Here is a 15,403-nt window from a genome sequence, read left to right as displayed (position 1 = left end):
AAGTAAACTCCCCCTTTTTGCCTCTCTCTCTCTCTCTCTCTCTCTCTCTCAGCTGGGCTGCTACTGTCAGGCCGGGTTGGAGGACAATCAACTGCAACTGCTGCCGCTGGTGTGTTTTGTGTGGTGTGGACTTTCTCACGTTGCGGTGGACACACACACACACACACACACACACACACACACACACACACACACACACACACACACACACACACATACAGGAGCTTGCATGCTCTGTACTCCCCCTCCCACCTCTCTCTCTCTCTCTCTCTCTCTCTCTCTCTGGCATATACATACACACACTCAGAGAGAGGCAGTGTGTGAGTGGCGGACCCTGTCGTGTGGAGTGTATTGAAGAGAAGAGAAGAGGGGAGCAGAGCAGCAGACTCTACCATGCCAGTGCAGGGAGAAAGGCTGAAGCGCTGTCTCTCTCTCTGTCTCTGGAGCCAGTGTCCTCTGCTGTTGCTTGGACTGTTCTCTCTTCACACACAAGCACACGGTGAGTTACTGCAAAACTTTCTCTACTCCTCAACATTGTGGCTGTTTTTGCTGTAAGTTGCTCTGATGCAACTCATCAAAAAATGTGTTAGATATTCTTTTTACACTTCTGTTGTTGTATGTTCTTCTTCTCCTTACTACAAACAGTTGTGGTGTTTTTGTTCTCTCTACTCTGTGTTTCACACCTTTAATCTTGTATATTGTGTGGATACCTGTGTGTTACTTTAAAAAAGTTGCAGCTTAAATCTGTGCTCTGCAGTGTCTGTAGTCTGTAAGCTACTCGTGATGACGATGCTCCAAAACGTAGCAACTGATGTAGACATGATCCTCAACATAAGACTTGTACGACATGTGGCTTTCCATCTGGAAATTATTCATGTTTAATGCTACATGTCTGCATCACAGCAGTTTGTGTAGGATTTTATAAAGGCAAGCGGCTCAAAAAAGTCTCACCTGAGATACAATCTTTTTCATTTTATTTTCCAATTTTGTTTGACTGATAACAATGAATTTGAGACAAGAAGTCATTTCGAAACACTATTATAGCACAAATATATATATTTTTTATTTTATATCATATCCATATAGTATATCAACAAGCTTTACTGCTCTACTAACTATACAAAAATAAATTGAGTTATTGCGAGTTGAAGTGTGGTAAGTTATTTATTATGTGATCACTTTCAATTTCACACAATTTTAGAAGTTCTACAGTGTTGCTTTGACATTCAGTTTCATATCTTCAATCACAGTGTGTTTGCTGTTTCCTTCAAACAGACAGAGAGAGATACAGTACATTGTCACAGACGGACATTGTTACTGTCAGCCGCATCAGCCGCTTTGTCTTTGACCATGTTTGGTATCTGGAGTGTGATTGGCGAGGTGTTGGAGAGTGAACGTGTCAGATTTAATAGTCTGTTATGTTTAGTGCCATGATGTGTGTCATTAAGCTTTGACACTCTGCCTCTGTTGTTTTTGCAGCATATAGGTTAAACCATGGCACAGCCGTTTTGTAGATTATCTTTATTCCAAAAAGTCAACTTGATGGAATTTTTACATAGTGTGTACTGTTAATTTCTGAATACAGGGTTGGACAGTGTTTCTTATAAGTGATAGCGTCTGTGCATTTTTTTTTCTTGTCTCTCTTTATTGTTGGTCTATTTAAAGTCATTGGAAATTGTTTCAGCTGGGAGCCCTGATGTTAAGCCAGCAAAGGCTCATACCTCATACTCAGTGTGCTACGTGCTGAGGTCGTCCTGCGAGCTCTGGCTGCATGTCCACCCCTCTTTCCCATCCATCTTTCCTGTCATTGTCCCAGGCTGAGTCGGCATTTCTATGGAGTCCATGCTGTGTTTCTTTAGATTTGCTCGCAGATGCCTTATTGTCATTTAAAACCAAACCTTTGAAGGAATAGCAGGCACTTTGAATGCCATGAACATGTAAGCATTTGCACTGCACACATTGAGTTCACATGGACACAAACATAACAAAGATTCAGACTTAGACTGCTCTGTCCAAGAAGCTGCAGAACAGCTGCCGAAGAAGACATATGTGAAATCTGACATAAAGTTGGACCTCTACCAATCGAGTTCATATTATATTAGAAAATGTAACATTTTGTAATGCTGCAACTGCTGCAAATGGGACTTATAATACATCTCATAAGTGCAGTTTTGGCTTTGGTATCAGATGTTGGGATATGTAATGTTTCAGTCCATTTAAATACCAGTGTAACATGAATGTGCCACCTATAGACTAGTGAAACAAATTATCTGCTCCTGATACACCAGATGAGTACTGACTGAAAACATTAATTTGTTTATCTGAGGACACATTTCTTTAGCCTTCATCCACATTTTCCCAAATTACTGTTAGAGGTGCTTTAACCTCTTAAGAGTCACTGTACCGTGGACGGCACACTTTGTGGCTGTGGCGTCGCTGTAACTTCCACTCATAAACGTTTTTATAACTTTAAAGCATTTAATCTTCAAAATATACAGCCATGCGACACACCAATTGAAAGCTTAGTCTCATGATTCAATTAAGCCCACACACAAAGCATAAGATGATTTATAGCAGTTATACAACTGCTACAAAGTTATAGAAAATAAAACAATACAGCGTAAACTGCGCAGCTAGTGTCTAGTGCATCCATACCTTTTTCCTTGTCCCTTTAGCTACTGCGGGGATTTTTTTGCGCAAAACTTTTTTTTCTTAAATCCCCAAGAGTCCAAGGAAATGGAATATCCAAGCCATTATATCCAAAACGAGCTGTTCGCCTCACAATCTTGACGTTTCTGGCCGAATCACAACGGAAAATCGCTAAGCTGTTTTTCATTTCCGCACTTGTATCGTGGCCTCGCTTCTCTCCTGAGGGTCCTACCAACTCGATGTGGGCATCACTATATTCTCTGACTTCTAAGGTTTCCATAGATACCTGGTATAAGCCAATCGGTGCAGGTTTGCCTGTGATATACCAATGGAAAGCTGAAGACTCCTCTGACGCGATGTGAGTCCCATGAGGAAACGATCGACATTTGCTCAGACCAGTTCGATTTAAATGCTATAAGACCCGTCTACATTTTTAGCCAATGAGCAGACAAGTCGATTGACACCAAATTTGCCACTGAAATTTTAACCCTGTAATGGCTGGAGCTGTGTCAAAGCAAAAACAGGGCCTCCTATAAGCATATCGCACCCTGTGCAATTTATAATGACTTATTTCTACATATTTATGTATATAGTTATTTCAAGTATGTGTATGATTGATGTGGGTGTGTTTGTGTATTTGAGAAGTATTTTATTTTGTACTTTATTGGTTTTTTTCTTTGCACTTTTTAAATGGAAATCAGAAAAACACACAAACTGAGTTCTGGATTTTTTCTGTCGTAAGCTGAGACATGTGGCTATGACATTGTGTTGTCTGTATCTCACTAGATGTGTTTACAGCAGTGTATTTTAATAATTTTACAGATGTATGACTTGGACGGAAATAAAACCCTCCATTCTAGCCTCTGTAACTCTGTGTCAGTAAGGCCTAGAATCACCCTGATAGTTGTAACAAAAACTTAGGAGTGTTTCCTTTCCAATGATATGAGGCACATCCCTGAGTGTCAAAGTATATGGGAGCTGTACCACTTTTAATTTGGGTATGACGTTTAGACCAAAAAGCTTGAAAATTAAAGCGTTTCTTAAGAGGCTAACTCTCTTTGCTCAGTCTGTATGAGGTAATAAATCAAAAGCCAGAAAATTGTTAAACTGTAAGAATATTGCTATGTTTTGCACTAGATAAGCGCATCCTCAAAATTCCCAGGTATGAATAAAAAAAGGACAAATAGTGCATGCATTTCAGCTTGGATACTTTCTGTTTCTAGCTAACTGACCAAGCCGGGCCTCAGCAAAATGCCCAGAGTGTAAATTTGAAAAACAAACCCTTTGTCATTTATTTCTTACTCTAAATGCTATTTTGTCATCATGTGTGCTCAAGCAGTTCCAAATAGTTGAAAGTGCCCGAGGCCTTCTAGCAACAGCCTCATTCATTGGTTGACACACAGGTGATTGATTGCCCTGCAATAGATTCAACTGTGACTCAACAGGCAAATATTTATTTTATGAAAAACTGTATGAAGAAAAAGATGTAGCAGGTTGAGAGAGCTGTTTTTATGTGTGTGGATTATTTGTACCTCACTTTCTCTTTTCCTCACTGTATTCTCCATCTGCCTTACCACTCTAAAACAACACACGGATGCTTGGTAGACCCTTGGCCAGCTAGTGTTTACTGTTATAGCCACAGGTGAACTGGAGTCATTACAGGTTTTAGACAGGCAGTAGACAGCTACCGTGTTGTGTCTGCATGGTTACAGTTTTCCCTACAGCATGTCTAGGCCTTTGTCTCAAACAAAGTGAAGGACGATGTGTTCATTATTCTTCAAGGAGAAATGAGAGCATAGGGAATGCACACTTTATAAATCACACACACACAAACACAGATCTTCTGTGGCCTTCCACCTACGCCAGGCTGCAGCCTTCAGTGTGAGTTCTGGGAAGTGAGGAGTGAGCGTGATAGCTTACATTTCATTGTCCTTGGTGGAAATAAGCACTGCTGTATCAGTTTTCACAGTCAAAGCTCTGCCAGTTGCTTGGCTTTTGTCACTGCCCGCTAATGAGACTCTTTTGCTTGCTGCAGAATTTCAGGTTTTGTTTTAACGGAATAAAGCACCCACTTGGTTTTGAGTCAAAATAATCGATTCACACATGTTGTTGTTTAACACTGTACTGAGTTAAGTACTGAGAATGTGCGGTACCGCTCTACAACTCGCATCTCATAGCGATCTGTTTATAGTTTTCCGAAAGTTGACAAAATCTCTCTCTCTCTCTCTCTCTCTCTCTCTCTCTCTCTCGCTCTCTCTCTCCCTCTCTCACACTCTGTGCCACTGAGCACATGCTTGATGATTTCAGGTTTTACTAAGTTGATGTTGTTTTCACACAAGGACATATTTCCTCAAAACTGTGTTCCCGCCCGGGGTGTAAAAAAGGCTTAATGTTGAATGCTGTGGTGTCTGTTGTTAGTTTTTGAGAAAATCAATAGGATGTGGAGGTAATACACAAGACAGACTGCATGCTCTATTTGCATTCATTGTCACCCGCAATGAAATTGATGCATCTCATCACCTCAAAAGCATTCAGTTAAGTATATTTAGAGACACAAATGGTGAGGATTCACATGGGGTACTTAGTTCTCACAAAGGCATTGACATATCTATCAGCTGACTCAGACCAAAACAAAAAGCAGTTTTCAGAAAAGAGAAACGGAAGGCGTGAGAGCTGACTCACTGTACCAAACTGCTAGTATAGCGCTTTCTGCTCCTCAGCCTCAAAGCTTCCTGGCAGGATGTGTTGTGTTCCCTCGCTGGAAACTGATACCTCATTAGAACTAGCGATCTGCTGGCTATAAAGCTGAAACGCAGAGGTAAGGTGCTGCTGCCGGTTTGTTGAAAACAAATTGTTGGTGTCCTGAGGTAAACTCACACCTTCGATTTAGCCTTTTTTATTTTCTCTGTGTGACGTCTGAAATCTTTTCTTCAACACAGCAGGGGCCACAAACCGTGGTCTGTCCCTGCCCTTGGAGTTTGTGAACGGTGAGGGTTAACAAGGTGGGACCCAAAAGGCTAATGTGGTGGCAGGAGTTGAGGATATAGGGGTTCAGTGACAAAGCAATGACATAAATATGAGCCCCTGATATGCGATACTTGACACAGCTCTTATGTTGTGTGTTTTGAGAAAATAAAAGTGATTTTGAAATGACCTCTAAAAGGTGGAAGGTAAGGGGAAGTGAGGAGAGTTTGGGACGGAGGAGTATGACATCCTGTAATGGATACAGATCCAGTAACTTCTATCCCAGTCAGATTACCGGTCTGGCCCTGACTTCTTAAGACACAGCTGGAGCAGGGGAAGTTGTGTGTGTGTGTGTGTGTGTGTGTGTGTGTGTGTTTGTGTGTGTGAGTTAGAGACAAATAATAACTTGTGTTTTTAAGAGTTTGTATAAGTGATTGTGTACGTTTGGTCATTTTTAGCAACAAAGATTTTTTGGGGGGCATTGTCATTAAAAAAAAAAACTAAAATTATTTCTTTTATTTAATTATGCGTCTATGGGTGCAGAGTCCAGTTTGAACCCTCAGTCTGCCTTTGGCTAAAGCAGTAGCCTATATATGAATAGGAAAAGTAGGTTTCGGAAAAACACCTTTTGCACACCTTTACTTGATAAATTACAACAGAAATGTAGTTCACACTCTGTAGTTTGTACTCTGTTAGGCTGGAGCTAAAGTTTGCAGTAGTTTTACTGTGCTAATTGTACAGCTGTTGGGGATTTAGATGGTTTAAGAGCATTAATCATACTTTGTTTTTTACTAGTGAAGTTGTGGTTATTATTGTGACGTACAGTCCTGCTATTGTGTGAGCTGAGAGTTCTCGGCACAGTACAGTACAACACAATACAGTGATGGACAGATAACAGGTGAAGCAGAGCAAGGCATAGCTGGCTGTCCCAGCCGCAGTGTGCTGGGACTATAAGGGCTTAGGGTTTTCCATGCACTTGCACTCCCCCTCCATAATACACACCTCTCCACCCACCCTTAGCCCCCTGGAACAATTTGTTTGGATGGGGAAGGGTGATTTGGGCAGAGAGCAACTGCACATTGTTTTTGTGTGTATGACTTGGTGTTTAGAGGCAAGACAGGTAATATAGATGAAAGAGGTGGAATTGTTGGGGTTTGAAGAAGAAAAAGAAGAGAGAGGAGGATCCATGTCGGGGGACTGAAAATGATCAATTTTCCTTTTCATACTGTATATATACACTTAAATGCAAACTTAGATGTCAACATACAGCAAGAGAGATATTCACAACCTTATTCAATCAATCTGTAAGTTATTCCCTTTTTCTTTAGGAAATACAGTTTTCCCCTAAACTCTATTCATGACTAAACCCCAAGACTAAATTAACCACATATTGAAATCTGAGCTAAACAGCCTATTTAACTTATCCTTTTAGAGTTAGTGGTTTAAACCTGAGATCTTCAATGTTTTCTTCAGACCAAGATTGCTTTTACTAGCTTATTAAAATGCACTGTCATGTTTTGTGTTAACCTTAAATAAATCACCTCATCACCCATGACCTTTCAAAGGTACTGTCATTTTATGTATTAGTTAATCACATCACAGGGAAGAAAAGCAAAGTAAGAGAGTGAATGAATCAGCTACTTTATATTTGGCAGTGAAAAATGAATAAATTCACAGGCTGTAATTTATGGTCATTTATGGCTGTCAGGATGCCCACTTTTACCAAATGGCTTTGCAATACAGACAATCATCAGCTATGATAGGTACTAAATGGCTGTCCAGATGGGAGTGGATGTTGAGTGTGTGTGAGTGAACGGTCCTAGCCGACAGCATGTTTGTCCAGTGAGATAGTACAGAGGAGGCCTGGAACCGCTGATGGGTGATATGTGACTTAGTTAATGGGAAGCTAATCACACGGAGGAGACAGTGGGACGCATACAACTGTAAACACATGCAGACTTTTGCAAACACACAAAGCAGGCACTCACATACACACACACTCACACTGATACATGTAGAGATGTGTTCTTGTCAAGGATGTTAAGCGAATACACACTATTGTCCGCATTCCACACATTATCCACACATTAATAGTAAATGCATTAATATCCTCCCACAGCGCGCACACACACACACACACACACACACACACACACACACACACACACACACACACACACACACAGGCTAAATGGATGGAAAGTGACTGTTTAAGCCTGGGGAGATGACTGAGACGCCACAGACTAGAACTCTGGGAAATAAACACATGGCAGCTATAATGTTAACACCATCAGACCTCCCTCTACTGTGTGTGTGTGTGTGTGTGTGTGTGTGTGTGTGTGTGTGTGACATGCATGTTGTGTGTCGGAACTGCATATTTATATAATTTCCATGATATGCATCCAGTCTGGATGGTCTTGTCAAATTTAAGCAGTGGATAGCAACAATAACACACTTTTGTGTTGGACGGTGTGGCTCTGCTCCGATGATACTCCGGCACAAATCTTGACACAGACTTGACTCAATAGGACTCATGACCCCTTGACAGAATCAGGGATTCACAAATTGTAAATAAAAATAAACACATATTGATTGAACACACGCTGTGGATATAGGGATTTTAATCATTAGGAAGTAGGCAGTGGTATTTAAGACAGATTCAGCAGAAGGGTACTCTGAAAGAATGACAACCAACAAAATATCACTGTTATTAGGGCCCAAGCGCCAACAGCGGCGAAGGCCCTATTGAATTATTATTATGGCAAATGAATTGCCTTTTTGAGGGGCTTAACATATTCAAAAACTCACCAAAATTGGCGGGCGCATCAAGACTGGTGAAAATGTACGTATTTTAAGGGTTTCGGGAATAGGCGCACAAAAATGGCTCGCTAGCGCCCCATACAAAATTTTTTTTTAGCCCCTGCAGTACGTTTAACGTAGACTCACGAAACTTGGTAAACATATGTATCATGTCAAGACGTACAAAAAACGTCATTGGAGCCATACCCTAAACCCAACAGGAAGTCCGCCATTTTGAATTAAAAGTTTGAAATTAGTGCGATTTTGGCCATTTCCACATGTCGTACTTTAACAAACTCCGTGGCCGTGTATTTAAGTGTATATTGTCCAATTGGCTTGAAACTTTTCATGATTCATAAGACTTTAAGTCTGAGGACATTTACCGGACACAATTGACTCAAAGTCATAGCGCCCCCTAGTGGCAACAGGAAGTAGGCCTAAAAGTCAAGGTGCTATACTTTAACGAACTCCTCCTAGAGCTTTCATCCGATGGACTTCAAATTTGGTCTGTACCATCTCAACATCTCAAAGATGAAAAGTTATTAAAAGAAAAACTTTTCGTCAAACGGTGTGGGCGTGGCGTGGCGGCCATTTTGAGTGTTTAGCGATGATCGAGAAAGTGGCTGTAACTACAGTGTACATTGTCATATCTGTTTGAAATTTCCCACAATCAACAAGGGTCCAGGCCTGAGGACATCTACAGGCCAATATTGACTTTTGATCACAGAGCCCCCCGCTGGCAACAGGAAATCAGCCTCATATGACAAACATCATCCGATTTACATGAAACTTATAATGTGTGGTCTACATGTTATACTGAGCCGCCCCCTATAATTTAACCACGCCCACTTACTCAGACCACACCCCCTTTCATAACATTTGAACCGTTTAAGGTAGAGTTTTGTGTGAGGTATCAATGAACTCAGCAGAGAGTTCCTTCTTCATTGGTGATGGTTTGGCCCGCCCCCTATGCTTAAGCTACGCCCCCTTTCATAACATTGGAACCGTTTAAGGTAGACCCGTATGTGAGGTATCAATGAACTCAGCAGAGAGTTCCTTTTTTAGCGGTAAAGGTTTGCCACGACCCCTATGCTTTGACCACGCCCCCTTTCACAGCTAATGAACTTTAGGACATAGAGTCTCTTGTTGGTATCATTGAACTCAGCAGGGAGTTCCCTTTTCATTGGTGACGATTTGCAGTGTCTGAATGCCGCGCAAATGCACAGTCGCAAGAAGCGGCATACGCCAGTAACCCCGAAGCGCGCAGAGGCGTGATGGCCCGTCCAACGCTGCTTGCAGCTTTAATATTGAGATTGTAGTTGGATATAACCCAAAGCTGAAGGGAACGTGTTAAAAATGACTTTAATAGTTACAGTTTTACAGTTTTCTTTGTCTAGAAAACATCTTCTGAGAATCGGTGGTGCTAAACATCTCAAGCCAAAAGTCAGCAATCGACTGTATGTATTTCAGTGTTTTAATTGCTTATTTGCCACCACAGTCCAGGAGTGAACAGGGTGCTGATTGTTATGTAAAAAAAAAAGTGGCATGGTAATAGGTCTATGAAAATGTTCATCCATTTGTCACAGGTTATCTAAAAGTTCTAAGTCAAAGGCAAATGCTTTAATATTTAACTAAAATCCTAAACAACAGCTTCAAGGTGCTTTATAATTTAAGTCAAAAAACAGCTAACACAAAGATACATTTTCACTATATCTTGCTGTTCCTTATCAGCCTGTATGCTATCATACATCATTTTAGAAATGACCTTGAATGTCAAAACAGCTTGACCTTGGTTTATGTATGTTGGGCCACTCTGTAAGTGTAATCACAGTAATCAAGCAATTTGTGGGCATATGAATTGAACAAAGTTAAACTTGTGCACTGAATATTTGGAACCTGCCGTTTGCCCATTGAGCCATTAAAGTGTTTACAAATGCCAGGATCACATTTGACCTTTGAATAAGAATTTCATTTCAGTTAATGTTGCCTCCAGGACCAAATTTACATTAAGATTTGTAACTTTTTGTTAGGATGACATAAACATATTCGTCCTCCTTCTGCACATCCCCCTCTATTCATGGATCACTTCCTTGCCCTTATGGCTGTGTTGTGTACTTAAAGTTTGTGTCACTTGGAGTATTTATTTAAGTAAAACATGCGTACATACATAACAACGTTACATTACGTAACAACATACAAGTTTGTTTCAAGTGGGGCAAGAAAAAAAAAAGTGTATTTCTGTCCTGCATATTGTGTGGACCACTTTGAAAAAACAACAACATCAATTTTGTCTCACTGTGCTTTATGTTAGGTTTTCACCATAGATTGTATAAAACTAGGATTTTTACAGGCAGCTTCAACGACAGCAGAGCGCAGCGGTACAATTAATTTCCAAACAGTCCGCTGACAGTACCTGGATGTTCACTAGTCTGCCTTTTGCAGAGCGTCAGCTGAGTTTTACAGGCAAAAACCCAGCGTTAGAACGTAAAAGTATGAAAATAAGTTTTGTTTAATTCTCTCAGCACCTCCGCTCTCTCTCCCCCTCTCTCGCACAAGACAAACGTCTCCAGCCTGAAGTTCAGTGCAGCTGCTGGGTAGTGCGAATCTTTCTCTTTTTTTTCGCTGTGCCTTTTTAAAAAAATTAGTCGCGAAGCCAACAGCAAAGCCCAACTTTATTTTTAATGAAATCAAACAAAGAGAAATGTTCTTCCCTCGTCTTACAATTAGTGCAGGCGCAAATGGATCCAAAGGTGTATCTCGTAAATTACCCCACTAATAATCCCCGGAATGGTACCAAACTTCTACAGTAGTACACAGGTTCTGTACTCATAATATGAGGCATTGGAAAGTTTTTAAGTACACCAGGAGTTTATTTAAATAACACTTGCCTGATGGCTTTGGTCTCTACGAGCAGCCGGCGGTGAGATGGCAGTAACGAGTGCTTAGGGACCGTCTACAAACTACAACACCGATAAGAGATACAACAAAAATATTTATTAATTTAATGATTAAATAAGGTAGTGTCTCCAAACTTACCTCAATTATAACTTGTATCCTGCTAGTTGTAATACAGCACTTACTTTTAAAAAAAAAAGTTCAATTAATAAATATTTTTGTTGTATCTCTTTTCAGTGTTGTAGTTTGTAGACCAGTGTTTCTCAACGGGGGCGTTCAGAAGATGACGGGGGGCGCTGGAAGCAATATTTTGGAAAGGGGGGCGTTGAGGTGCCCTTGGGGGGCGTTTGTTTGAAAGCTAGTTTAAACCAAAGATTCACAATAACAATACATGTTTACACTTTAAACTACTTGCAAAAAGCAGTGGTCTGCAACATTAAAACCTGCCAGTTCACGGCACTGCAACTGGACGACACTGTGTTTCATAACTCTTCTTCTCTTCTGTGCTTCTGTCAGCTTTGTTTGGCGCAGCTCCGCACTGCCTTCATGGAAACGGGACGTCAGAGCATCATCTTAAATGAGGTTCATACTTCAGTGTGAAGCTGTGTTCAGATAAAACAAAAAAAGCAATCGCCGCAGGGTGGTGTGACGTCCTGTTGTGTTCTTTAATCCCCCAATGTAGCACAAGTAGACTTCATATTTCACAGCAACAGTTTTTCGTCAGATCTTTTATAGAACACAACATTTCCTACTGCACCTGAAGGCAGCTTCATTTCACGGAGAAAGAGAGAAAGAAAAGAGACGAGCGAGAGAGATCGACTGTGCTTTGTTGTTTGGCAACATTTAGCTGTTTTACAAACTCCCGGGCTTTCTTGTGGAAGCTATAGAGGCAGTGATGTTACTGTTTACTGTACGGGATTCTCACACCTCCACAAAACGCAGCGCGATGTGGGGTTGCGTTTCTCCAAGCGTTTTTTTCTGCTATTTACTCACAAGACAGGCGATAGCAAACGTATACTCTTCTAAGCATCAACAAAGGGCTCTCACTAACTTTCAAAGGTTTTAAACTTATTTCCATTCAGAAGTAAATCCTTCTGCTTTTACGCCTTGACAAGTGCCAGCTTGTTTTCCGTTGGAACAATTCGATTATAGATTTAGATTTAAATGAAAAATAGATTTGAATGTTAAATTGCTAACTGTTTCTGATTGGCTACTGTTAGTGTTTGTAATACCTAATTAAAGTTTGAATGTTACATATCTCGTCGTTCTGATTGGCTGCTGTTACCTAATTTAAATTGAATGTCAAATGGTTGCATTTTTTTGAAACACCTGTATATATAATTTCTATATTCACATGGCTTTTTTGAAACCTGGGAAACTAATAATGTCATTCAATTATATGATTTTTTGATTATTTGTGATAACAATAGTAACAACAATAATAGGCCTAATATTAGGGCGTAATCATTAATATTCGGGGCAACTAGCCTACATCTTATTTGATGCGGGGCGGTTACGGACCTGGATAATGGATAGGGGGGCGCTGGCACAAAAAAGGTTGAGAACCACTGTTGTAGACAGTCCCTAAGCACCCGCCCATTTCTAGAATTTAAGGTAATTGTTATGCATTGCTCCAGTTTTGTGACCCAGGTCATTTCTGAATTGTCATGACCAGGGATATACCCATGTTGACTGGCTTGGTTTGAATTTCCAAAAGAAGGGTTGAACACTGATCAGACAACCCTGGCCCGACCCTGGTCAGTGGTGTGACAGAGGTAATAGACACATATATGCTCACACAAAAAGGTGACATCATGACCAGACGTTTCTAGCAGCGAAGGATTTCATCTCCCAAAAATGCAAGGTACCGCTTCTGTTCTACCTTTTCTGTTCCCAAAACCACCTTTAGCTTGTGAGAGTGTGTCTGTGTATTTTTAAGTGCTCTGTTATATCCACAGTGTGGAATTTTGTGGTTTTGTTTGTAAGACATTTAATTCTAGTCTGCATTGGAAACCACACGTTGAAGGCTGTGGATCTATGTCTGATTTGTGTTTAGGAAGTTGTTGTGGAACATGTTTGTGCACATTTACATGGAGAAAAAAACAGGCTTTCTGACTGTGGGAGAATGACTTTCTAAGAAACCACTAATGGAACTATTTGGTAAAAGTTCATTCACAGTTCATTTGATATCAATAAGTGCTACAGTCCCTGCAGTTTATGGAGATGTTGAGCGTGTTTGTGTGTAAAAATTAAAGAGCTTTTCATGACACCAGTTTTGGTTATTTTTCTGCCATACTAGAGTAAATGTAATGAACCCAGAGGGGCAAGAAGAAAGGAAAACCCACTGGTTATTAAAACCTGCTTGGCATTGGCTTTCATGACAGAGTAAACAATAAATGCTTTTTATCAAATCAACCTGTTTCTGAGGGACATTTTTCTTCATCTTTTCTAGTTAATGTATATATGTCTGTAATAATGTTTTTATAGATTATACAGTAAGTAAACTTAGTTAAAGTGGATTGTGCGTGTTGTCCATAAATAGATAATTTTGCGTTGCAATATAGAGTACGTTTTTAAAGACTGATGCATTGATATTGTGTCAGGCACAGTACGTGCTACTATGCTGTTGCTTACGGTAAAGCATTCCTTTGTGACATACACATCTGTCTGATGGTAGAAAAGAGCTGCCGCTTTAAGGGATCTGTAGGAGGTAACCAGTGCTTCTTGTAGTGCCATTTGTCTTCCATAGGAATTGTTTGAAAAGAGATGTAGGAGGACATTTTCCATGTTCTTTGCATATATTTTGAGATGCATCAACTCTGTTTAACTTTGTCATGATATCAGTCTAGTGTTTTTAGAGAAGTGGGCATGGTTAGCTGATTGACAGGGTTAGACTGACATGTCACATGAGGGGGCGCGTTTGTGTGATACTGATTTAGCTCAGGCCAAACGGCAGGTGTGGACATGGATTGAGGAATGGATTCAGGAAGCAGTGGCGGAGAGCCTCAAGCGGACGGCTGCACACCACCCACTACCACACAGAGAACACTATTAAAGACAAAGACGCCGAAAGACTATTCTTGTTTTCCCACAACACGACTTTTGTAAATACAAAATAGGGTAGCTTTTAGTAGCTGTGTGTCTTTGTTATACGAGCCCAGGTTAGCTTAGCCTTGTAATAAACTTTGACATGTACAGATTTTGATTTCAATTTAAATAGTGTTTATTCGGGTTGGGTGATATGGCTCAATCTTCTTCATAGCCTATGTTATTTTATATTTTATAGTTATAGAAATCTTGATAGAGTTTATATTCAGGAAAATAATAATATAAATAAATAATATAAAATAATATAATTTATAAATGAACAGATGGAGATTTCTGTATCCTATAAATCCATTGTTGCCATAGTGTAGTCATGTTAATTGTTGTTAATTGAGTTGTAACAATAGTCATAGTAAGATATCCATTCTCCATGCATTACTTTGCCCAATTCTGTGGCTTTCATTTTTGTCTTCATGCATCAGATTAAGGTGGTAGCATGTAGTCAAATCAGAACAAAGCCAGATTTGAACAAGAGGTATCAGAATTACACAGCCTTAGCCCACTGATCCAGCCGAATGCCCTGTGTCTTTGAATTGATACAAGCCGTTTTGTGATGAGAAGGATCCCACAGATGGCCATGAGAAGGAGCTTGTGATAAAGAGAGCAGCTGGTATCCTTTCTCTCCTTTTCTTTGCTTTGCTCTCTCATACCTCCTTAAACGACCGTTTCATCATTTTCTTGTATTCCAAAGGGAAAGCTGAGGGCCTTCTGGAATGAACTCAGAGTTCCGGAATCCTTGTGTACCTGTCACTCATCCCCATGAAAGGGCACACACACACACACACACACACACACACACACACACACACACACACACACACACACACACACACACACACACACACACACACGCCACGGCATGACAGCTGTATCACGAGAGACTGGCACTGGCTCATTACTGCATCATTCATCAGTGTGACATAATGAAGGAATGTTTGAAGAGCTGTTGATGATGTTGTGTTGGAGGATAGAACGGCTGAATGCAGCTCCA

The 15,403-nt window shown here is 40.4% G+C and overlaps 1 protein-coding gene across 1 annotated transcript in view; it reads left to right on the top strand.

Moving 5' to 3' along the window:
• The first annotated feature begins 228 nt into the window (after nucleotides 1-228).
• bmpr1ba (bone morphogenetic protein receptor, type IBa) overlaps nucleotides 229-15,403 on the top strand; it is a 29,897-nt gene continuing 14,722 nt past the window's right edge. Inside the window, exon 1 of the mRNA XM_078250836.1 lies at nucleotides 229-499. Coding sequence (XP_078106962.1) covers nucleotides 394-499 — 106 coding nt within the window. The 5' untranslated portion in view covers nucleotides 229-393. The remainder of the gene's footprint in view (nucleotides 500-15,403) is intronic.

Source organism: Sander vitreus, chromosome 5, assembly GCF_031162955.1.
Source record: "Sander vitreus isolate 19-12246 chromosome 5, sanVit1, whole genome shotgun sequence".
Taxonomy (NCBI): domain Eukaryota; kingdom Metazoa; phylum Chordata; class Actinopteri; order Perciformes; family Percidae; genus Sander; species Sander vitreus.
The sequence above is the reverse complement of the archived record's forward strand: the minus strand, read 5'-3'. Positions and strand labels throughout refer to the sequence as shown.